Source organism: Rhinatrema bivittatum, chromosome 3 (assembly GCF_901001135.1).
Source record: "Rhinatrema bivittatum chromosome 3, aRhiBiv1.1, whole genome shotgun sequence".
NCBI classification, from domain to species: Eukaryota; Metazoa; Chordata; class Amphibia; order Gymnophiona; family Rhinatrematidae; genus Rhinatrema; species Rhinatrema bivittatum.
Genome location: NC_042617.1, coordinates 465,731,022 through 465,756,975, shown reverse-complemented (window position 1 = coordinate 465,756,975; position 25,954 = coordinate 465,731,022). Strand labels below are relative to the sequence as shown.

The following is a 25,954-nucleotide window of genomic DNA, read 5'->3' as shown; positions in this document are numbered from 1 at the left end:
TAAACATCACGGACTAGGTAGAAGTGAGACAGCCTTCGGTGCAGAAATCCTGAGAGCTGCCTGGTCTTGCTCCTACCCTGAATAGATGGGCTCTGGTGTATCCCACTGGTCTGGAGTGGTTTGGTAGGGATGCTAAGGAAGGTGAAATGTATACTTGTAATTAATTTCCTTTTCTCTATCCTACCAGACCATGACTCACCCAGGAAACTGCATCTCGGTAGTCAGGTGTGCTTTGGGGAAGAAGGAAGACTATGACATTCTCTTCTCAGCATAAGTTAAAAAAAAGAGAGAGAAAAAAAGAGAAATTTGGACACAGGAGTTTTGATATGATTGTTACGTTGGAAGCCTCTGTTAGCCAGTATTCTGTAACAGCCCTAAACAAATTACTCTGTCTTGCTACTCCAGCCCACATTGGGAGTTGTCTGCTTAGATAGGTTTTCTTTGTTTCAGTCTGCTAGAAGCGGGAATTCCCAATGGTTTGGTAGGACTAAAGGAAAGGGAATTAATGGTAAATATAACTTTCATCATTGTCTTGAATGCTGCACAGAATTATTGATTTAGAGTCTTGTAAGCAGTCTCAGCTTAACTGGATGTGAATGGAAACTGAATTACAAGGTTAAGGCTCATTGATTGAGCAGAATAAGGAATTGAACACTGCTATTTTAGCTTTTCTTTCAATAAATGAAATACTTCAGTTTGTAGTGCCAGCAATTCAGTATCTTTTAAGGATACTAAATTAACTAAAAAAAAAAAAAAAAAAAGAGAAGGAATCTGCACAGATGAGTTAATGAAGTTGGCAGAGGAAATTTTGACATTCTTGCTTGTTCCAGGGTATATTTTTGAGTTACAACCAATCATTTTCATTGTAGGTAGATAATCCAGTGTCTGTCTTAACACAAGAGATGAGTAAGCACTTCTTGCACTCTAAAAATGAAGGAGATAAGTACAAGGTAAGGCCTGTTGGTTAAAAAAATGCCCAAACTAATTTTGGATATTTTGGGTGGTGCATGGAACTATGATTTAGAATTTATGAAATTCAGTTCCTACTATGCTACTGCTCTCTGATTTAGCGTGAGTAGCTTTATTTTTTAAATTCTTTAATTTACTGTTAATATGTTATAATGCCCATTTCTTCTTTTCTCCCCTCAGTCAAAGACTGGAATATAATCTAAGGTATTAGTCACTGGTTACCAGACTGTTTACCCCAGAGCCGATTGCTTGTTTTTGAACTATGTTTGTAAAGTGTTTTGGGATCCTATTAAGATGAAATGGTGGTTCCTCTGACCCTGGCTTCTTTTTCATTATTTCACAGCTGTGGAGTCTGTGCCTTGCTGCAGAATTTTCTTACTCATGGGATTGTGGGAAAGCTTGCACTTCTACAGTTGAATCCTTTCCCCATTAATGATTGTCTGGCTTGCCTCTCGTTCACATGTGCCTTGCTGCAGAATTTTCTTACTCATGGGATTGTGGGAAAGCTTGCACTTCTACAGTTGAATCCTTTCCCCATTAATGATTGTCTGGCTTGCCTCTCGTTCACATCTGCAGCTGCCAATTTCTTTGTCCCTTCTAGGGGCCACTGAATTCTCCCCTTCCCTCTACAACTGTTATACTGTTCCTCCCTTCCCTCTGTTTTTTTTCCTCACTCTGCTCTTTGAGTTGCTGTATCTTCTTTCCCAATTTCAATTACTACTATGCACATTCTCCCTTGTATTTGCCTTCTCACCTCCAGCGCACCAGCTGCAGTACATGGCCCTGCTTTAAGCTGCTGAGTGGTGCTGACAGTGGCTGTTCTCTTGGGACAGTAAGGCTCAGACTCAGCTGAACTGTACACAATAGGCATGAGATGGAGCATGTATTGGGGATGAAGGGAATGAGGCATGTGGGGAGAGAGGATATTGGCAGTATGGCAATTATGGTGAGCTGTAAAAGCATGGGGTTTGGAGCAGATATGGATGGAAGGGTAAAGGGGAAGAATAGTTGGAGGAGAGTGAGTAGATAAGATATGGAAGGGAAAGATGGGGAATGTTGAAGAGAAAATATGGCGTGAGAGGCAGATATAAATGTTTGAAAGATTGGGACAATTGATGGGATGAAAGAGTGAAGTGATGAGAAGGTATGAGAGGTGAGGGAGAAGAAAATGGTGTGAAATTGGGTGGAAAGGAGAGTGTAAGAGTAAAAGCTGTTGAGATGAATAGACATTTTGGAGGAGGAACCAGGTTGTAAGGGGAGGTGGGTAAGGGGAGAAATTTTAAAAGGAAGGGAAGTGGGAGAAGGAAAAGTCTAAATTTAAAATAATTGGAAAAGAAAAAAATATTTAGGTGCTCATAGTGGGTTTGAGAAATTGCTTTAAAAATGTTCTATAAAATGTAAGTCTTTGATTTAAATTTAGGTAATCTGAAATGCACACAACTTTATACAATTGGTACAGAATTTTCTATTACTTTTGACTTAATCTGCTAATGAGCTGTAGCAGGAAACCAGGGACTTGTGTCACTCATTGATTCAGGTCCTTTTTATTAGCTTTACAATGTAACCCAACTTTAAGCCCGATTCAGTAAGGATCGTGGGAGAACGGGCGCTCTGTGTTGAGTGCCCAGTCCCCTCTCCTGGATGCACGATCCTATATTTAAATGAGGGGTCGTGCTAAAAGGAGGCGCTAGGGACGATTACGCGCCCCTAGTCCCTTCTTGGTTCAGGAGAGGTGGCTCTGTCAGCAGGTTCAGGAAACTGATGCTTAGTTTTACAAGCGTTGATTTTCCGAACCTGCTGACAGCCATCGGTTAGGAAAACTGACGCCATTAAAATTGAGCGTCCGTTCCCCTAACCGGACCGGCCGGCACATTTAAAAACATTTTTTTGTTAAATTTTGTATGTATTTATTTATTTTTTAGCATTTTTGGTTCCTCCGATTTAATATCGCTAGGATATTAAGTTGGAGGGTGTACAGAAAAGCAGTATTGGACAGGCGTTAATTTATGAGCGTAAAATGTCCAGGTTGGCCACACATTTTTACTTTTGCTATTCCGAGCATTTATTAAATTAAATTAATTTGCATGTGACGAGCGCTATTAGTTTCCAGGGGGTTTGGCCACATGTTTTTGCGCTAAACTCCTTACAGTTTAAGGGGGAATAGATGCACGTCGAAAACATGCGGCCAACCATGTGTAAAACAGTGGGCCCGGCCGAGCGCACTTTACAGAATCGGCTTGAATGTGTGTGGTACTGTTTTCAGTATTATGCAAAATAGATTATTATTTGCATGCTTGTTAAAAGGAAGCAATGAAAACACTGTTATCTGGCCCTGATTTATCTAAGATTGTACCCATAGGAATAGAAGGGTGTTGGACGGGGGAAGGAAGCAAGAATCTTTTAACAACTTAGTACTACTACTTAAAACTTCTGTAGCACTATTCAATGTATGCAGCATATGTTCTTTCTAAATATGGATTATAACATACATTTAGAATGCTAGGGGAATTTTTGTAAAGTTTAGTGCCACGTTTTTTGCACTTATGCAAAGATTGTCTCTCTGCATTTATATCAGTTCTATGCAGAAGAGGGTTATTCTTTGTAAGAACTAGGATCCCTCAATAAGATACTGTTTGTAACTTACTGTTTAATAAACATCACAGCAGGACTACAAAAAGAGTATTATCCACATTACAAATTCAATCAAAATTATGTTTACATTTAATGAAGGACAATAGTCTCCAAGGTACTTCTCTGAACAGCAATATCGGTAATAAACCTTTCCCTTGTCACTTCTCCCATCTCACCATTCCATAAGTTTAAATATATACCCCTCCACCCTTGTCGTGAAAGTACTAGTTCTCCCATATATTAAATATGCTTTGTTCTTACGCTCCAAGAATTATTTAACCTGTTCCCATTACGTTTCTACCAGCAGGAACTTCCGCTTGCATTTAGCTGAAAGTAATTCCATGTCCATCTTTTGATTTAACTCCTCTAGCCAGTCCGTGATAGTTTCATAGGGTATCATATTCCACTGTTTCAATATTACTCTTCTCCCCATTGCAATGTGCTTTTTAAAAACATTCCATTTCTTTCCCTGACTACAAAAATCGTGTGGCACACAAAAAAGTGCAAATAACCTTGAATTTCCAGGAATGTCTAATCCCAGCATGCTCTGTATATAACTTAACATTATCACAAAATCTTAATTACCAGGTGAGAACAGCACGTGCGTCAGATCCCCTTTACTACCACACTTTCTACAACATTCATTTGATCTCGCTTTATCAATAGCTTTTAAATGAGTTGGCGTAAAATAAGCTCTCTGACAGATCCGATATTGTTGCTCCACTAGGTCCAATGATTTGGAGCATTTCCAAATACTTTCTATTATCTGGTCCTAAGCTGCTGTGGTATTTGTAGGCTTAACTCTTTGTCCCAGGCTTCCCATATTCATAACGTCTTTAAGTCCTTAGCCCACTGTTTTGCTTTATATGTTTTACTAGTTTTGCCCCCTTGATTTTTTATTTTGAAAAATCATTTTCTCTAACATTGTGGGGGACCCTGGATAAATTGTCCTGAGCCCTGTACGTGTTGCAAATAGAACCAGGTGAGGATGCCCCTTTCCTCACTATTGTTTGTCCTGGGGCTCGAGCCTTTACCAGAACATATTAAAGGTATTACAGTCCAAGGACAGATGAATAAAATTGTGTTTTACATACAAGATAAAGAATATGTGGCAGCTCTCTCTAGACTGTTCAGTTTTTCCACAATTATGCGTTTATTTGGTAGATAATGGCAATCCTCACATGAATGCTAGTGTAAATAGTTCCTCAACATGGCCGTGTTTCACACGGGTGCTACATCTGGAGGAACACAAAGGATGATCTCACATCTTTGTCGGGAAGGAAAGGACTTTTATTGCCTTAATGCGGTATACAACTCTTTAAAGACGCTTAATTTGTATGAAACAGCTGCTTCGGTGTTCCCCTTAGTACTTATGACATTTTTGCAATGTGTCCCAATGGAATGTGGCAATATTTAATTCCACTTAAATACTGCTAGAACACTAATTTTACAGCTCTTGGCCTGTTACAAATCTTTCTTCCAATCCACCACATATCAATTCTTGTAGATGAACTATGTGAGGTGGAGAAAATATTAAAATCTTTTTTTTTTCTGGGATTATATTTAAGCCATACATCAATATCCATCATATTTAAAAAAAAAATGTACAGATTTCCTTATTGTCCCTGACCCTTGATGATTTTCTTCCCCTATCAGATACAAGATCCAGAATTGTATTAAAATCTCCACCCAAGATCAACATGCCTTTACCTTCCAGGCAAACCATCTCAAAATCTTTATTGAAAAATATCTTTGAACATTCATTAGATGCACGAATATTAAACAGGGTTATGTTCCCATTTAACTTCCCAATTACTAATAAAAATCTAACTTCTGGATCCTGTATTATGGTTTTTCACAACGAAAATTAACATTTCTATTAACTTTTATGGTCATCCCTCTTTTCATCTTCCCTCAAATGAAACAGAGACACATTCAGCTATCCAATTAGCCCTGAGCCTGTACTTTTCCTCCAACATCCGGCCAGTGTGTTTTTTTGAAGTGCTGTAGCCACTTTCATCTGATGGAGAGCATGTAACACTTATTTTTTAAGTAGGTGTTTTAGCCCTTTCGCATTCCAGGAACATAAATTCAAAGATCCCATCTTAAGTAACAGTTGACATAGCTGCCATATTTTTAAATATCCACTGCTGGACATTTCTCTTGCCAGGTTAACAAAATTTAGGTACTAGTATTTATCCAACAAGCCCAAGATCATATCCCTCCCTTTACTTATTCCCTCTTAAACCCCCCTCCTCTCCTCTAATCCCCAACTCTCATACCCACCTTTCCCCATTCTCATCAAGCTGCTATACTTTTGCCACCCTAGCAAAATCCCCAAATATAAATAAGCCAGATACAACAGTTTCTAGAAAAACTGAACTGGATCACAACTCTATGGCCCCTCTTTGCCCCTTCCCAACAGTAAATAAAACAGCTAATTAACATTAAGTAAATGAACAAAGGTTCAGCAATAGAAAATAACGTATTTCTACCACTACGTCTCAAATGCTCCTAGAGCTTCTTAATATACCAGAATCTACTTTTGCAAGTAAAATAACCTTTCCCAATTAGAATAAATTGGCCTTCTCCGATCAAAGGAAGATTCTTGCTTTAGTTTGCTTCATTGTCAGAACATCCTGTCAGGCTGCTCTCGTTCCTCTGCAAGCCTGTTTGCAGTACCTTCTCTCATTGATTTCTTTGTTCCACTTTTCCTGCTTCACTCCATGGAGATTAAATCTTAGCTAGCTCCTGAGTCCTCATTCAGTGCCAGGGAACTAGATCTCTACACCCTTCTCCCACCGCTCTTACATATACATGAATATGAACGGGATGAGGTTCCATGTGGGCAAGATTTCAAGGACATGTCTATCTCATCCAAATATCCTTTTCAGTTTTCCAAAAAGATTTCTGCATACTCAGGTGAGTAAAACTCAGGTCACTTATTTATATTTACAAACACCTTCACAGAATACAACAAACGAAAAGTTATTTTATCAAGCATCAATTTCTTCACCTCTGCATAAGCAGCTCTTTTTTTTTTTCACTGTTTCAAATCTATAATCTGGGAACATGAAAATACAGGAGTTCTTATATTTTAAATGCTCTAACTCTTTGGTTTAATAACAATGAAATCTTATTAGATTGCCTCTTTCCCTTGGCCCTCCTGGTGATTTATTTATTTATTTAAATCTTTTCTATACAGTCGTTAAGAAGGATCCATCACAACGGTTTACAATAGGGCACATAAAATAAGGATGCTGAGATATATTAATTTACACAAGTGCCGTAATGATTTGGTACATAGTTTTCTAAATGATATAATTGGTTTGTGATACAATACTGTCCAGGAATTATCAGTTTAAAAACAATTCTAACTTTATAAGTGTCAATTTCTCTTCTGGTGAAGAACGAGAAGGTAGAGTAAAAACAGAAATATAGCTACACACTTTATTTGTTCATACCTCTCACTTCGCCTGCCTCACTGTTTCCCCTTCTCTGTTTGGTAGGCTTGCTTGAATAGCCAAGTTTTTAAGCCTTTTCTGAAGGTTTTGTTGTCTTTTTGCAACCTTAACTCTAGTGGCATGGTGTTCCACAGTGTGGGTCCTGCCAAGGATCTGTGAACTCTGTCCATGAAACTCTGGGGTGGAGTCAGTGGGCCTTAGCACTTCAGTCAGAAACTGCCTCATAAAGACAAGTTATTGCCTCCTACATCTTCAGGAATCCCCTCAATTCTTACATTGTTCTGGTGCAATCTGTCTACCACCTTGTCTTACAGTGCTGCCATTTGACAGTGTGTTAGCTGCACTGATTTCCCATTCTTCCAAATCGGAGTTTCTCCAATTCCTCCATCCTTGATGCTAATTTGTCTAATTTATCATTCATCTCTGACAAAGATCTATAGATAATTAAAGATTCTGTAGCAAATTCCTTTGTCATCTTATATATTTCTTGCAGGATCTTGCATCTTGACTCCTCAGTACACGAGGAGGCCTGCTCACTCGCCTCTCCTGACGCCTTGGAATAATCTGTAATCTGTCCTGTTTTATCCAGCAAATTTCTAGTTCTTCTAGTCTGCATCTTTTTTGCAGTCTTTATGCTCTGCTTTATTGATTTATATGCTGCCTTTAGAAAAGCAAAGGGCCATGGGCTGCCTCAGTTACTAGGTATATTGCTGGGGCTACAACTGGAACTCCAGCAGTGAGCTTCCAGCACCGTCAGCATGTTCTAGTGCCCCTCAGTAAGGTACTTTTAAACCACAATTATTTTATAAATCATGGTCAGATACAACGTGTTAATTTATTGCATCCTTTCAACAAGCATGTAAAGAGTAATATAACTTTGGTTTGCTAGAATCATTCTTCTGCTTGACCTTGTCTGAATTACCAGTCTCTTACAAAATGGGCATATTGGTAGGTGACCTCTGCGGTAAAGGTCTTATTTTTATGTTGATGATCATTCTAAATGTTAAGGGAAATGAAAACATTTACAATGTGTGAAAGTTAGGCTGGCTATTGTTGAAGTCTTGTGTTAATTATTTTTCTTGCAGTGGCAGTAATTATTTAGATCTTAAATTTTGTTTGTTTTTTCTGATTGTAGTTTTTTATGAAAGCAACTCAACTTGAACAGATGAAAGAAGATTATTCATATATCATGGAAACCAAAGCACGAACACATGATCAGATAGAGCAAGGAGGGGAGGTATGCAGTTTAATTATTTGCTGATGTAGGTCCAGCTGAACTGGCCCTGGGTACCATTATGCTGGGTCAGACCAAGGGTCCATGAAGCCCAGCATCCTGTTTCCAACAGAGTTCCAAACCAGGCCACAAGAACCTGGCAAGTACCCAAACACTAAGAAGATCCCATGCTACTGATGCCAGTAATAGCAGTGGCTATTCCCTAAGTAAACTTGATTAATAGCAATGTTAAGTATCTTTGTCTTCCCTTGCGCCTGCCAGGGCCTCAGTGGGATCTTAAAACAGTTCCTGAATTTCTTGGTGGGTCTGACTTTCCGGCTGCTGTGTGGCCTTTTATTTCTGCAATTTTAATTATACATACAAGATTCTCTTGCATTAGAATTATTAGGTATACAGAAATAGGAAATAATCATTTACACATCAAGATGGCAAAAGACAAAAATGCTTCTTCCTCATATAGTACAAAGGAAAAAGGGGGGACAAGAAGGAGCGGGAAGAGGAAATAAAAAGGAAATACTGAGACAACCAGATTCCATCTTAGCCAACCCTTTCAAGGTAGAGAGTCAAGAAGGGCCCTTAATTGAGATGGTTTAAAAAAAAAAAAGGTAATTAACATTGTTAATTTTTAACAAAACATTTACAGGGATAACTGAGCAGGAAATGGCCCCCTTTTAGTTATAACCTCTGTGCGAATAGCAAGAAACTTCTTACAACGAAGTAGTGTAACTCTGGATACATCCAGAGCTTCTGACTGTAGAACAACATTGATCGATTACGCAGGAAAAAAAGCAGAGTAGTATCCCGATCTGCTTGATGGGCAAAAGTCACCAGTAAGGTTCCCTGATGTTTGTTCTCCATTGTTAAGGAATCTTGAAGGAAATTAGTTAAATTTAATGATTCCAAAAGTATATAGTCTCTAGGAGCATCCTCGCTTTGGGCTTGAGGTAGGTAGTATGCCTTAGTTAGAATAGGCATTGCAGAACTAGGAACCTTAAGGTTCTGAGAAACATAATTCCGAAATAATTCTATAGGAGCAATTTTCATAACTATAAGAAAGTTAAGAATTCTCAAGTTAAGAGAACGCAATCCATTCTCAATGTTCTCGATATTAGAAGAAATTATTTCAGATTGTACTAGTTGTTTCTGTACCTGATCCAACATATCCACTTGAGACTCTAGATTCGTTAGCTTTGATTCTTGCATCAAAATTTTACTAGAACTGTCCTGGAGACTTTTATTAGTGTCCATAACTGCAGAAGTTAACCCACCAATCGATGCTTCCAAATTAACCAGTGCATTCCACAAAATGTCCAGCATTATAACAGGGGGTCTTGAAAGACTAAATTTACCAACTTGGGCCTTGATGTCCTCTCCTCCAGGCACAGCTTTACTCGAGGCGTCAGACCCACCCTTTACTAAGGCTGGAGGTGAAATAACTGCAGCAACTGAATCTTCCCTCCTGGTCAATTTGTATGTCCCAGCTGCAGTCTCCTCTCTAACACTGCCAGAGATGAGAACTCAGCCTCTTCAAGGCTAACATCGGATCCACTCGGGTCTCCATGCAATTCCTTCATTTGGGCCGTCGCAATCGTGGGACCATACCGAGGAGGAGATGGTGTGGCCAACGCTCCCGGGCCAGGCCATCACACATGGGTTGTGTGTGCCTATCAGCAGATGGAGACCATGATCTACAGGCTTGATGATGTCACTCCTCATATAGCCTTGTGCTGACACCAGCCTACCAGTATTCTCTGTCTCTAGCAGAAGGTGGACATACTGACCTCATGCTGTGGAAAGGACATTTTTGAGCTAATGAAGCTCCTGAGGTGATGGCTCAGCAATCCCTCCCTCAAACGGCTTCTGTCTTATGCTGTTTCCTATCATCTTTGGGGGGGGGGGGGGGGGTGGAATATACAGAGGTGACTTGAACCCTCTTCCTATGAATCGATTTAATGTGAGACCTTCTGGAGGGTACTTTGTTCCTTTACCCGCCCCCACCCAACACAAAGCTTTCTTCAGCTTGACTTCGGCCTAGTTAGGGTGGATGAACAAGAATGTTTGCAAATGGCTTCTGGAGTGAGAGGGTGCTCTACCCTCCCTCACTGGAGGACAGCCTTGGGGGTTCTTAGCTGTGGTGCCACAACTCCCAAGATGACAGCCTCTGTCGAGCGGAGCCCTGAATGTCGTGAGAGGGGAATGGCAGCTTCAAAGGTGACAGCATGGTTCCCTCCCTTTTGAGGCACAGCCGGGGCTAGGAGGTACACCGGTGGGTGAATGATTGGTCCTCCCACTCCTGTTCCCTAATCTACTACTTCCTCCTGCTGTCCTGTTTAAAAAAAAAAAAAAAAAAAAAAAAAGTGAAGGCAGGTTTACCCAGAAGCGGCTAATGGTTTGGATTCCCGCAGGCCTGCTGAGAACCTTAAACCTGGGTGCATCAGTGTGTTCTGACGCACTGAAAGGGTGTGACTTTCAGAGAGATGCGTGGATGGCATGGCGCTTGGCCATTTCATGTGCAGTTTTGGCCACACTGTAGCAGCGGCCCTTTTCGGTATTGGAGACTGGCTGCAGCACAGCCTTTTGGAGCCTCAGTGGGGGGAGGTCTTTGATTGCTTGGACTGCTATAGCTCATACAGCCGATTGCACCACACTGTGGCTGATACAGGTGCATTCTTGTTCCCGCCAGCAGGAGTGACATCCATGTTTTGACCTGCATGAAGGGGTAAGAGGCAGTTCCTTCCCAGGCAGAATATTTGGGTGTGGTGGTATAAAAACAGCGTAGTTGTGTTTTACACGCCTTCATGGGCTGCTTTCATTTTTCCGCCAGTTCCCGCCAAGAGTTTGGATTCCATGGTAGGAACAGCAGCCATTTTGAGACCGCAGTGAGGTATAGGTATGTAGTTTTTCCTTTACTGTCCCTGTGGTGCAGAAGGCAGGAGACTGAGCCTCTTGATCTGCTGGTTTCTCTCGTGGTGGTAAGGTTGGTGATAGTTTTTTCTTTTCTTTTCTGAGGGCGTTGTCCAGGCCTAAGGGACTGCCTAGTGCGGGGCAGGACAACTGAATACTGTTGGTTATCTCAGCATTTCTCCGTGGGTCAGTTACTGGTTTCTGTTTCTCAGCGTCAGAGGTCTCCCTTCATATCTTTTAATGGTATTTATTTCACTCTGTGGAACTCCATACCATAATTGAGCAGAGCTAATAGTTTCATTTTTTTTTTTTACAGAAAGTGGTCTGCTGCTATGTAAGTTTCTAATATGAACAGTGCATAGGAATTTGCTGAGTCCTCTTTTTGAATAAGGGCTTTTGATTTATCCCTTGGTTCCTCTGTCTAAAAAAAAAAATCAAAGGGAGGAAGTCGGTGAGACATGCCTCTTGAGAGAGAGGAGGGCAGGAGGACAGAGACAGGGCTCCTGTTTGAGTCTAGGGAGCCCAGGGAGCTGAGGGAACATCATACCTTCTACTTTAACCCCGCTGACGTCATCAGTCGGGGACTGGACTCCCGATAAAGCCGGCAGGGCTGCGGCATGCAGCCAAAGCCGCGCGCCCCTTCTAAATTTTTCTATTTCTTTTCCTCCTTAATCGTTTATGGGTAGGAAAAGAAAAACAACATTTCTAACTTCATCACCGGGAGTTCTAGCAACCATAGGACCCATGGACTTCCATGTGGTAAGGCGGGTAGATCAATTTGCAAGAAATTCCATACCGGATATTTCCTTCTCATCAGGATCCCTAGAGAGTCCAGCCCAGCTGCAGTCACCTCTAATACCGATGGAGACCTTGAAACCAAATCCTCAAAGTATGGTACAAGGGACTCGGGGGACAGTAAATACTGTCAATGTACTGAATATAGAGAGTGGGAGGATACAAGATAGTTTTGATGCACAGATTTCACAAGAAGTGTGTATAGATGGTAATATGAATCCAGAACTATGGGATCCTCAAAATATCACTTTAGGTGATATATGGAGTGTACTCAATGACGTAAAGAAAACTTTATCAAATTCTAGTTTACAATTTAAGAAAGATACAGTTGAGATTAATAATAAGATAGAAAGACATGAGATTTGGATAAATCAAATTGATAATGTTAAGGTAATAAATACTCAAATAACATCTTTACAAGCATCTAACAATTCTTTTGTTAAAGACAGCTTAATAATACATCGCCATTTAGAATTGTTAGAAAATGAAAATCGTGTTAGGAATTTAAGGTTTCTTAATTTCCCAGTATCCAGACTGTTATCTGCTTTTGAACTACTCAAGAAATATTTGATAGAAATTGTGTCTATTTCCACAGTAGATGATAAAAGTATTTCTAAAATATACTATATACCTAAGTCAAGGATTGAGAATCAAGATGGTGTGGAAGAATTAGACATTGTGCAACGCGAATCCCCAAATTTGACTTCCTTTTTCGAGGCCTCTGGATAATATTCCCACTAGAACTACTTTGTTAGTCTCGTTTTGTAGAGAACAGGATAAGAATTTAATATTACAGAAATTCTTTAGAAATAAAGATTTTATTTTTTGTGGATGTAAGGTCCAAGTGTTTCCTGATGTTGCCCGTAGCACCCAGTTACGGAGGAAGCAATTCTTGGCATTGAAGCCAAGGGTTATATCTCTTGGTGCGCTCTTTTACTTAAAATTCCTGTGAAAATGCCTAATTATCCTTCAAAAAAAAAAATTTATATTCCAAGATCCCACCCATCTAGAGGTATTCTTGACTGATAAAGATCAGGTGTGAGGTAAAAGACTGCAAAAAAAATGTAATATTCTCTTTCAGTATGTTATACTAATGTTTATAAATAACCTAGGTTATTTTTTCTTTTGTATATCCTCCCATTATTGGGGACTATGTATCTGATGTATTAATATTTTTGAGATGCATGCCTTTTTCTGTTTCTAGTACTTAAGATAAATTTCTTGATTTTTTTTTTTTTTTTTTTTGCAAATGTAAAAAATCTGTTGAAAATCTGAATTAAAAAAAAAAAAGCAACCCCCCCCCCCCCAAAAAAAAATAAATAAATATAGGTTTGAAGGCTCTTAGAAGAGGTTAGTGTCTTAAGAATGAGCACTTGAGACTTCATTTACCAGATCTTCTGACCTTGGACTCCAGGAATGATGGATTCCTGCTCCTCCAGACATGTAACAGAAATGTTCACAAAAAAAATAATAAAAATAAAATACTGTTTAAAAAAATAAAATAAAAAATGGAAGCAGCCCATGATGTCAAATCAGGTGGATGTGACTGGTCAGCAGTCTATGTATTGTGGACCATCTTGCCTGAGTCATATCACATAGGGAAGAGCAATGAGGCCTTAGGGAACTCTTTTGCAGTGGCAGCGCTGTGTGGCTGTCTGGCTTCCTGTTTATCTTTGGGCCCACCATTGGACAGAGTGAGGGATCCTAGAGGGATTGATCTTTGAACCCGCTCTGAAACTCGTCGTTCCTGTTTCCGATGCTCCTTGCATTTGGTTGAGGATGAAGGGGCAGTGGGTCTTCTCTACAGAATCCTTTTACTTTCAGGCTGTAAATCTGGGGTACTGAAAGGCTGCAAAGGTTTAAGGCACTGCTCTGTATATTTTCTTGGTTCCAAGCACTGCTCTATGTACTTCTTGGGTCCGGATATCGGATCGGTTTTTTCATCTCATCCTGGTTGAAAAGCTAATCCGTGCCTTCTGGAAAGTGGCTCACTTCAGGATATGGACTGCTTAAGATCAGTAATTAGGAAGGTGAAAATGGAGGTATATTGTCAGCCTTGGATCTCATGGAAGCTTATCTTGACATTCCAGCCCAGGGAGCTCTTCATTGCTGTTGGGAGTCATTTTTTGTTATATATGTAGAGGTTAGGCCACATGGATTCAGAGTTCTCACCCAGACACAGAATACGTAGTTTGAAGGTTACAGGCCCACCTCTGAGTGAACTCCTATTTACTGTTTTGCACTATGACATGCTTACAGCAGGAGTCTGTTTATTTTAGTTATTCCAGTAGGTCTGTGATGAGAAAGCAAGCAATTAACTTATACGAAAGCCTGAGAGAGAATAGTTGATTAAAAAAAAATTAGAGGGAGGGAACATTGCTGCTTTTCCCAAGGAGTAATAACAGCTAGGGAGAGCGTGCTTCTGGATATGATAGCACAAGCTGATCCTTTGGAAATTTGGAAACATTTAAGATAACAATTGAGATTGGGTTCAAGCCTCCAGGTATAATCCCAGTAATTGTGTATGTTTATGTTGGGTAAGCCCCTGAGGTAGTCCTGTGTGCATGCAGACAATAAGCCCCTCAGGTAGCCCCCAGTATAGAACTCAGTGAGATTAGCCCCCTGGGCAGATTGCCATTGTGCATGGCTGAACCCAGAACAGGTGCTACTAAGGTTTGCGGTACTGGATCACCTTTTTGGTAGGTATTGGTAGTTGTGACAGTGACAAGGTGTGAGAAGGTGTTATTGGAGGACCACGCTTATCTGAATGATTGATTTGCAAGGCCATTGTCCTTTCAGAAGAGTGTCTCTGTCTCTCCTCTAGTGATCCAATTGTTCCTGGATTTGGGCTGTTCTCAGACTATCCTCAGCCATTGCAGACACAGGAAACTCACTTCCATAGGAAGGTGGTGATGGCAATTGGTTCGCCATTCATGAATTTAATGAAGACTGGCGAGAATGTTCAGGTTCAGTTCTTCCATCGTAGGACAGATAAGAGTCACCAAACTCTTGAGGTCATCTCATCTCAGGATGGAATTCTTATGATCTGTACCTATGTTAATGTGGATAGAAGAGTTTCTGTGGAAGGGCGGGTCGGGAAGTTGCGGACGGTGCCAGCCCTTTTCGGTGTAGCTTTTCCTCCAGACCCAGGGAGTTACGGTGGCAACCTTCAATTTGGTTCCATGGGCACAGGCACCCTCTGCAGAGGTGCTTGTGCTCTTGATGAAATCCTCATGTTCAGCATTACTCGGTACAATTGCCTCTGCCGGAGGATGGTGCATAGTCTCCAATGGTGGCTGACTTGCAGCTTTTAAGGAGATCATGGCACAGGAGCAGTGCTCCAGCGTAGAGAAGGGCTGGTCCATCAACCGTCTGGAGACTCTGACATTTCATCTAGCACTGCTCCAGTTTGCTCCTCGATTGCTTGGCAAGGTGGTAACAATGATGTAATGCCTCTGTGATAGCATACATCAGTCATCAAGGGGGGACTCAAAGTCAACAGGTCTTCCTAGAAATGGATCATTTTCTTCTTTGGGTGGAGAAATAACTACAGTTGAAGATGGCGTCCCACATTGTGGGGATGGACACTCTACTGGCTGTTTTATCTCAGTCTGCAGGTACAGCATCCAAGTGAGAAGTGTCTCTGATGGAGCCTTCACCTGATAGTGTCGCGATGGGGTCTGCTATTCATGAACTTGTTGGCAATAGGCGAGAATTCAAAGGTGTGAGGGTTTTTCAGTCTCAGAAGGCTGGGTACATCGAACACAGCGAATTTCAAGCTCATCAGCTGATGTTGTTCACTGTTCCAATGCGTCGCAACATGCCCACATTGAATGCAACTGAGGTGTTTTGTATGCAGGTCTTCACTTTACATTTACCCACATATAATAGTGGACTGAGACAGCAGATGAGGTAAACCACTTCAGATATGTCACAGGATGTCAAAAACTTCAAGGTTAATATCTTGCCTTTAACTCAGCAAGTCAATATTATGCAGTTGCAGGCAAATTCTGAAGATTGCGGCCTCTAGTTACAGCAAAAACAGGATGTTCCTGAAGTGGCTTATGTAGACTCAAAATGTTCTCATGCCACAAAATACTGCATTGAATAAAAATGTAGGAGGAGAAAAAGGTAAGAAACAGACCGGGTGAATACTGGGTAATTTTTACAAGATTCAACAACTTTGCCTTGTACTCTTCAGTAATTACACCAGCAAGCATTTTGGTTTTTGAATAATTACCTTCATAATCAACACTGGACTATGAGTTAAGTATATTTTTTTAATGTGCAGTGCAAAAGACTAAAAAAAAATACAAAAAATAAGAAGTTATCTCTACAGTGCTAGTAAATTATTGATTTACTGCCCTTGGAGATCTTATGTTTTTTTTGCCTGGCGATAGTATACAGTTTGCCATTTTTATGATCATACAATTGGGCAAAGATTATTATACCATCATTTTACACTGTTTCCCTCAGGTGCCTCCACTTTAGTTGATCTGGTATTACAAGAAACAAATCAATTGAAAGGAAACTGTTAAACTAGGAAATTCTAAAGGGCTAAACTCAGGAACAACATCAGGGAAATCTTTTCTATGGAAAGGGTGGAGGATACCTGGAATGTCCTCCTGGAGAAGTCTATGAGGAAAAAAATAGTGACAGGAATTCTAAAGGGCATGGGATAAGCACAGAGGATTCCTAGTGGCAGGAGGATGGAAATTAAACTCTGAAGTAACCTGTGATAACTTTTCTGCATGGGGGTAACATGCACAGAGTGCAGTTACTAACCTAAACACTTCGCTGGGCAGATTGGATGGGCTGCTTTGGGTTTTATCTGCCATCATTTGCTGTTACTTTGATCATTCTTCTATGAGCAGTCATTCTCCTGCATTTATCAGATCTTGCTATTGGTTTAGAGCATTGAGCACCAAGACCACTGTTTACTGCACATAGAAAAATTCTTACTTAAACTCAAAGTACATGCACAACTGTAATGAACAGATTGTCAAAACATTGCGAGACAGATTTCGTGAGGTAAAGAGAAGACCAAGGCAATAAAACAAAGATTGTATATGCAAAATAGAATTATGTTTATGTAATATTTGAAAAATTGTATTCTAGCGTCTTCATGAATTGAAGCAGCACTGTTTGGAAAAAGAGAAACGCTTCCAAAGCATTACATCGTTAACAGACATGAAAAATCAGCTAGAAGGCCTTAAACATCAAATGGCTTGGGCAATGGTAATGTTTGCTTTTTCTTTTGATACCAACCATTTTATTCTGTTGTAGATATAACTATAGTTCTCAAAGTAATATTGAATAAATGTATGCATATTTTATTTCTTTTTTTTAGGTTAATGAGATTGAAAAACAAATTAATCCAGTCAGGGACTTTGTAAATGTTGAGGAAAGCCGTACTGTGAAGTTTGACCAAAAAGTAAACGAATGGCAGGTATACATCTCTCTCTCTTAAAATAAATAAATAAAACCCACTGCTAATGCAAAGTCTGTTTTATGTACCATATTTGTAACCCTTCTATCAACAATTCCTAGGCAAGGTACAACTGTTTTGTGGCATGACCATGACATTGAGGTAGCACACTATGGACCGGATTTTAAAAGGGTTACGCTCGTAACCCTTTTAAAACGCCCCTGCGCACACCGAGCCTATTTTGCATAGGCGGGGCACATAAGTCCCGGGGCTTCGCAAGGGGGAGGCGTGTCGGGTGGGCGGCGCGAATTTCGGGGCGTTCCGAGGGATGTCGGGGGCGTGGTCGAGACCTCCGGACCAGCCCCTGGGTTGAGTGATGGTGCGCCAGCAGCCCGCTGGCGCGCGCAGAGTTACGCCTGCCTCTGGCAGGCATAACTTTCCCAACAAAGGTAGGGGGAAGGTTTAGATAGGGGGGGTGGAAGGAAAGTTCCCTCCGAGGCCGCTCTGAAATCGGAGCGGCCTCGGAGGGAATGGGCAGCGCGTGCAGAGCTCGGCGCGCACAAGTTGAACAAATGTGCACCCCCTTGCACGCGCCGACCCCGGATTTTATATGATATGCGCGGCTATGCAAGTATCTTATAAAATCCGGCGTACTTCTGTTTGCACGCACGTAAATTTATAAAATCTACCCCTGTATGATGTACTCTCTGCAGATCAATAGTGTGTTTAATCCAGAGTTTTTCCCCTCACCAAAACTTACTGTCATCCAACTTTTAAGAATTATCTTGTGGATCCTTAAGTGTTTCCTATTCCAATGTAAGTACTACATAGAACTCTTCTGCCGAAGAGCAAGATGAAGTACCATGATAGGTGCTTCCAGAGCATCTTTTTGTGGCCCTGACCTGCAGACTTTGTAAAAGTCTATTTGTTAGATGGAGTTGCAGAAAGAGCAGAACCTTGGGGAACTCCAGAATCGGTAAAGTACTGTTTTGATTGGTGATGTCTGAGAATGATTTGTTGTAGTCTATGGGACAGAAAAGCATTGAACCATTGGAGCACTTTAACTTTGGAGCAGAGAATATTGTGGTCCAGAGTATCAAATGCTGCAGAAGTGTCAAGAAGTATGAGAATGTAGTCTGAGTCAAACCCATGAATTATTGTGTCAAATGAGGAGAGGAGAAGGAACTCTGTACTGTGTCCCTTACGAGAAACTGTTTGATTAGAATGTAATATATTGTTTTCTTCAATGTAATCGTTCAGTTGATGTAGGACCACAGATTCTATTAATTTTGCCAGGGTGGTGAGTGAGGCAATTGGAGAGTAATTTAAATCATTTGGATTGTTTGTTCTTTTTTGGGATAGATAGAATAAACGTTAATTTCAAGGAATAGAGAGAGATCTCATCAGTCAGACTAAATGGGTTAGGGATGGTGAGAACTTTGCAGATATTTTAGTAATTTACCTGGACAGGGATTAAATGGACTATTCAATATCTATTTATTTATTTATTTTTAGAGAGAACGTGGGTTATGCTTTTGGTATTGACAGGACAGAAGACAGACCAAGAGTAGATGGAGGATGGTTATTGGTTGGGATAGGCAAGTGACTAAATTTGGAGGATAAGTTAGAGACCTTGTCTTTGAAGTAGGTGGCAATGTCATTACAAAACATGTGAGCATTTGTTGGCTAATGTGGTGGTCCTTCTCCATACAGATGTTTTTCTACCTCGTATAACAGGTGGTTACTCTATTGAAAAATGAGCTGCCTTAAAACTGGGTGCCCAGTGGGCAAGCAAACTGTTCTGACAGTCACATTGAATCTGGTCTGGAACCCTTTGGGATACCTGATCAGAAGAGAGAAATCTAGTTCTCCACAAATTCTGATTCTTACTGTGTTTCTGTTTCTATCTCTTAACAGAGAAGGTACCATACGTTTTCCTCAGGATATTCTCACCCTTGACTAGCATTAGTACTGAGTTTTATTTTTCTCTGTTTACATTGCCACATGTCTTCTGAGAGGAAGTTAAACCTATGGACTGAGTCTCTGTTGAAACTCCTTGACGGGGGCGTTCATTAGGGATTTGGTATGCTTGTGGAACAATTTAGAAGCTCTGTCTCGCTCCAGGGGCGATCCAGGAAACTACAGACCAGTTAGCCTGACTTCAGTGCCAGGAAAAATAGTGAAAAGTGTTCTAAACATCAAAATCACAGAACATATAGAAAGACATGGTTTAATGGAACAAAGTTCGCATGGCTTTACCCAAGGCAAGTCCTGCCTCACAAATCTGCTTCACTTTTTTGAAGGAGTTAATAAACATGTGGATAAAGGTGAACCGGTAGATGCAGTATACTTGGATTTTTAGAAGGCGTTTGACAAAGTTCCTTATGAAAGGCTTCTAGGAAAAGTAAAAGGTCATGGGATAGGTGGTGATGTCCTTTCATGGATTACAAACTGGCTAAAAGCCAGGAAATAGAGAGTATGATTAAATGGACAATTTTCTCAGTGGAAGGGAGTTTGCAGTGGAGTGCCTTAGGGATCTGTATTGGGACCTTTACTTTTCAATATATTTATAAATGATCTAGAAAGAAATACATCGAGTGAGATAATCAAATTTGCAGATGATACAAAATTGTTCAGAGTAGTTAAATCACAAGCAGATTGTAATAAATTGCAGGAAGACCTTGTGAGACTGGAAAATTGGGCATCGAAATGGCAGATGAAATTTAATGTGAATACGTGCAAGGTGATGCATATAGGGAAAAATAACCCATGCTATAGTTACACAATGTTAGGTTCCATATTAGGTGCTACCACCCAAGAAAGAGATCTAGGCGTCCTAGTGGATAACACATTGAAATCTTCGGTTCAGTGTGCTGCGGCAGTTGAAAAAGCAAACAGAATGTTGGGAATTATTAGAAAGGGAATGGTGAATAAAACGGAAAATGTCATAATGCCTCTGTATCGCTCCATGGTGAGACCGCACCTTGAATACTGTGTACAATTCTGGTCGCCGCATCTCAAAAAAGATATAATTGCGAAGGAGAAGGTACAGAGAAGGGCGGCCAAAATGATAAGGGGAATGGAACAGCTCCCCTATGAGGAAAGACTAAAGAGGTTAGGACTTTTCAGTTTGGATAAGAGACGGCTGAGGGGGGATATGATAGAGGTGTTTTAGATCATAAGGTCTAGAATGGGTAGATGTGAATCCGTTATTTACTCTTTCAGATAATAGACTAGGGGGCACTCCATGAAGTTAGCATGTGGCACATTTAAAACTAATCTGAGAGAGTTCTTTTTCACTCAACACACAATTAAACTCTGGAATTTGTTGCCAGAGGATGTGGTTAGTGCAGTTAGTATAGCTGTGTTTAAAACAGGATTGGATAAGTTCTTGGAGGAGAAGTCCATTACCTGCTATTAATGAAGTTGACTAAGAAAATAGCCACTGCTATTACTTGCAACAGTAACATGGAATAGACTTAGTTTTTGGGTACTTGCCAGGTTCTTGTGGCCTGGATTGGCCACTGTTGGAAACAGGATGCTGGTCTTGATGGACTCTTGGTCTGACCCAGTATAGCATGTTCTTATCCCCACAGGATTACATTCACATGCTATAGGTATTTCCCTTCCCCCACAGGGCTAATTTTGTACCTGAGACAAAAGAGGGTAAAGTGACTTGCCCAAGGTCACAAGGAGCAACAGTGGGATTTGAATCCTGGTTTCCCTGGCTCGTAGATCGCTGCTCTAACCACTTGGTGGCTATTCCATTTCATGAGATATGCCATACTGGGACAGACCAAGGGTCCATCAAGTCCAGTATCCTGTTTCCAACAGTGGCGAATTCAAGTTGTAAGTACCTGGCAAGTGCCCATATATTAAATAGATCCTATGCTACTGATGGCAACAACAAGCAGTGGCTATTTCTTATTGATTAATAGCAATGTATGGATTTCTCCTCCAGGAACTTAACCAAACCTTTTTTAAACCCAGCTACACTAACTGCCTTAACTATATTCTTTAGTAATGAATTCCAAAGCTTAATTGTACATTAAGTGAAAGAATTTAGTCTGATTTGTTTTAAATGTGCTACTTGATAACTTCATGGTGTTAAGTTTGTACCTGGCTATTCGTGAGGTTTAGGCCATATGGAGGCAACAGGTCATGTTGTATCTTTTGTGTATCTCCACATGAGACAGACTGGCAGCTGAAGTTCCAATGAAATCAGCATCTTCAACCAGTGTCAGTGAAAATATCCATCAGTCTAGTCAAGTCTCTGAAATGGTGATTGGACTTTTCAAATCTGTTGAAAGGTAAGACTAAATTTCTCCAACTGATATCAAAGGCTGAACCCAAGGAGCATAGAATCACACCTACCAGTGGTGGCCAAGTTAAGCCAAAAAGGCTTTCAACCTCTTCAGATTTGAAAAAAGGCCCAGGAGTTGAGAAGTACCACTACGTCTGCTTGAACTGAGACTAGGGCTTTGATCTTTCAGATCTTTCAAGCAAAGAGTTGAGAGGAGGTACAGAACTTCAAGTGGAGACTTTTAAAACTCAACTTGTCTCTTTGATGCATAGCTTCAAGAAAAAAAAAGGTGTGGAAGATTCTGCACTTTGCAAAGCAGTTGTATCTAGAAGGAAACTCTGCCTGACTGGTATAGATGCTGCCACACCATTGTAAAGAACTGAAGTTCAGAGCCTTCAGCAGTAACTTCCAGAAAGCTGTGGAGGATATCCACTTCCCTATTAGGGCAGTCTTGGGTCTGTTACCAGCACTCTTCAAAGAGAGGTGGTCAAGAGGATCACCAAAGTGTTCATGCTTCATGTTGGGTATATCAAACCCCTAGTGTTTGAGCACCTAGACTCACATGATACATCAAATATGTCCATGCCGAGACTGTTCTGGCATGGGATAAAGGAGTGAAGAGAAATCTGAAATCAACTGCAGTCTGTGATATTGCAACAGGAAGGAAATTGGGCAGATTAGATGGGCCTTTATGGTCCTTATCTACTGTCTCATCTGTTTTAGATGATAATTTAAGTACCTCACTTTCAATGAACAACAATTACAAGCAATTATTTTTTTCTTTGTAATCATCATGTATTTCCTGCCATGTTTAAAACCATGTACTCTAATAACCTCTTGCAAGCCCAGAAGCTTCTTCGTACAAAAATAATTCCTTTGCTACTCTGTCACTGAATATTTGAAGAGTATTAGTTGATATGTACACACAGCACATGGAAGGAACCTTATTTAATAAAATCTAGCTCTAACCAAGTTGTAAATAATTTTGATGCCATTTCAAAGATGTCCTAAAAATTGTCATCTAGTTAATCATTCATCCATTTATTTGTTTGTAATGCATATTTCTTTGCATAAAAATTTGTTTTTAAGGGCAAAGTAAATGAAGCAGAAGAAAAGTTCAAAGCCATGCAGGATAAGCTAGAAAAGATAAATGAGGAAGCACAAGCCCTGAAACCTCAATGCATTTCTTTGAAAGGAGATGTACAAGCAACGAAAAGAGCATACAATGAAGCTGAGGTAAGGAAAAAATTGGGACACTTTACAAGGGGCTAGCATTACAGGTTCTGGATTTGTTGTGATGTATACCAAGCACAAGATTCACGAGACACGTTGGCATGTTCAGATAAAGAGAAAAGAACTTTAAGTATTAAAATGAGTAACATAATGGAACACGACTGATGAACTGTGGGATTCTGCAAACGATACGATTCTGGTATACATCTCAGAAATTGACCTTTCAGGTTGTACGCACCTAATAATTTTATTAGGAACCTTTTAAATGAAAAATGATTCCAAATAGAGGTAGACATTTCAGTTCAGGCCACTTTTTTTTTTTTTTAATTAACCAAAGCAGTTTACATTAAAAATACAATAAGATATTAACAAACACATATCAAAGTCTCTCATCTCATTAAGGGTAAAAGCGGAACAAGAGATATATCAAATGAAAAAATACAATTAAAAAAATACAAATCAGCATTATAACAATCAGTACAAAAGTAAAATATTCTAAAAACACCCATAAAACATTTAAGCAGTCAAGCTTATGCTAATGGCAACTGGGATATATTTTTCAAGAAAAAAATGTAACAGATTGAATTGATCAGTTGGTCTTCATCTTCTGTGTTCTTCCATGATATGATGATTTTTTTTTTCCTGCGTGCCCAGATGGTGACACTAGTTGTAAAACTCTTCACACTCTTGTCCATTTTTTCACATTCTGCTGTCTAAAAACTACAAATAAAAAATACATTAAGGAGAAATTTAAACTTTAACCTGTTAATTTATTTTCCTTTAGTCCTGCTATACCAGCCCAGAAAGATTTGGTTATGTTCCCCTTCCAGCAGAAGGAGGCAGAGTATAACTTTTTATGTGGCATCACTACTTAGATATGTTGCAGTGACAGTTAATGCTAGTATTCCCATGACAAAGCATATTTTAAACTATACAAATATTACAAATTTTAATAATTGTAGCACTTAACAACTTTTTATAGCTAAAGATCCTCTTTAAAATTATTTTAAGACTTTATGTAATGTGTTTTTTTTTGGTTTTTTTTTTTAATCTCTTCATTTACTAGAAAATCTCTAATTTTTTTTTTGTTAACTTCCCGGGTGGATTTCTGGACTGGTGTAGCAGGATTAAAGGAAAAGAAATGAACAGGTAAGTTTAAATGTCTTCTTCCTTTTCATCCTGCTGCACATATCCAGAATGAATGGAAAGTATCAAAGCCCAGTTATAATAGGAAGGTGGATGTTGAACTTGCTGTGAAAGCTGTATTGTTTTTTGCCAGAACATCCAGTGTATAATGCTTTGTAAAAGAATGCAAAGTTGACTGTGGCTGCTTTACAAATATCTATAGGATGTTCAATCCCAGCTTCTGCCTATGACTGTATTCTTGTAGAATGGACTCTAATTATATCTGGAACCTTATTACCCCTCAGTACATATGCTGTAGTAATCATTTCCTTAATTCTTCTTGCCAAAGTAGCTTTAGATGCTGCTTCACCTTTGCGTGGTCCTCCCAATAATACAAGTAATTTATCTGTTTTTTTCTAAAAGAATTTTACTTCTAAATATCTTAGAATATTTTATAGGTCCAGATACTTCAGACCTGTTCTTTCCTTTACATTCTTCTTTTGAAAAGGCTCGTAATGTAATTGATTTAGATGAAAACTAGAGATTACCTGAGGTATAAATGAAGGAACTAAATGAATAGTTACTGTATTTGATGTAAAGTTTTAAAAAACAGTTTCTGCAAGATAGTGCCTGTATCTTAGAAATACATCTTGATGATCAAATAGCAACTAGAAAAATTATCTTCAATGAAAGATCCTTAATTGTTGCATTTTTTTTTTTAATGGTTTCAATGGAGGCTTTCCTGGAACTTTAAATACTAAGTTTAGGTTCCATTGAAGAACAGTCCCTCTAAATGGTGGATGTAATCTCTTTACCCTTTACAAAAAAATGAATGATATCTAGATGGGATGCTACTGTATTCCTTTTAAACATAGAAATGACGGCAGAAAAGGGCCAAATGGTTCATCCAGTCTGCCCAGTAAGCTTATGGTAGTATCTGCTGTGCTGTGTAGTTACCCAGGGGTAGATTTTCCAAAAGTGCGCCTTGGCGTACTTTTGTTGGCGCATCAGGCGCAAACAAAAGTACGCTGGATTTTAGTAGATACGCGCGTAGCCACGCGTATCCGCTAAAATCCTGGATCGGCGTGCGCAAGGCTGCCGATTTCGTGTAGCCGGCGCGCGCCGAGCGGCCTCGGAGGGAACTTACTTTCACCCTCCCCTCACCTTCCCCTCCCTTCCTCTATCTAACCCACCCCCTTGGCCCTATCTAGACCCCCCCCTTACCTTTGTCGGGGGATTTACGCCTCCCGGAAGGAGAAGTAAATCCCCGCGCGCCAGCGGGCCTCTAGCGCGCCGAGACGGGGCCTGGGGGCGGTTCCGGAGGGCGCGGCCACGCCCCCGGGCCCGCCCCCGAAACGCCACGTCCCGCCCCGAAAACGCCGCGCCAATCAGTCCCGCCCCCGACACGCCCGCCTCGAAAAACCCCGGGACTTACGCGAGTCCCAGGGCTCTGCGCGCGCCGGTAGGCCTATGTAAAATAGGCGCTCCGGCGCGCAAGGCCCTGCTCGCGTAAATCCGGGCGGATTTACGTGAGCAGGACTCTTAAAATCCGCCCTCCAATGTTTATCAATTTCCCAGACCGTAAAAGTCTTCGTTTGCAGTTTGAAACCAATTCCCTGTTACACTTTGCCGTTGAAGCAGAGAGCATCAAAGTATCAGGCTTATTAGTTTAGGATGGTAACTGCCAACATCAGCAATTTACCCCCATACTTTGTTTCCCCAGACCATAAACGTCAGGGCCCTTGATTGCTGTATGACTCCAGTTCTAATTTTCCCATTGCCACTGAAGCAGAGAGCAGTGTTTTGAGTTGCATCAAAGTATCAGACTTATTGGTTTAGGGTAGTAACTGCTGCACCAGCAAGTTACC

General features: G+C 40.4%; 1 protein-coding gene across 1 annotated transcript in view; it reads left to right on the top strand.

The window, feature by feature from the left end:
- SMC6 (structural maintenance of chromosomes 6) overlaps positions 1–25,954 on the top strand; it is a 317,112-nt gene that overhangs the window by 61,230 nt on the left and 229,928 nt on the right. Inside the window, 5 exon segments of the mRNA XM_029595951.1 lie at positions 870–950; positions 8,200–8,301; positions 17,116–17,235; positions 17,348–17,446; positions 22,818–22,964. Of these exon segments, the coding sequence (XP_029451811.1) occupies positions 870–950; positions 8,200–8,301; positions 17,116–17,235; positions 17,348–17,446; positions 22,818–22,964 (549 nt within the window).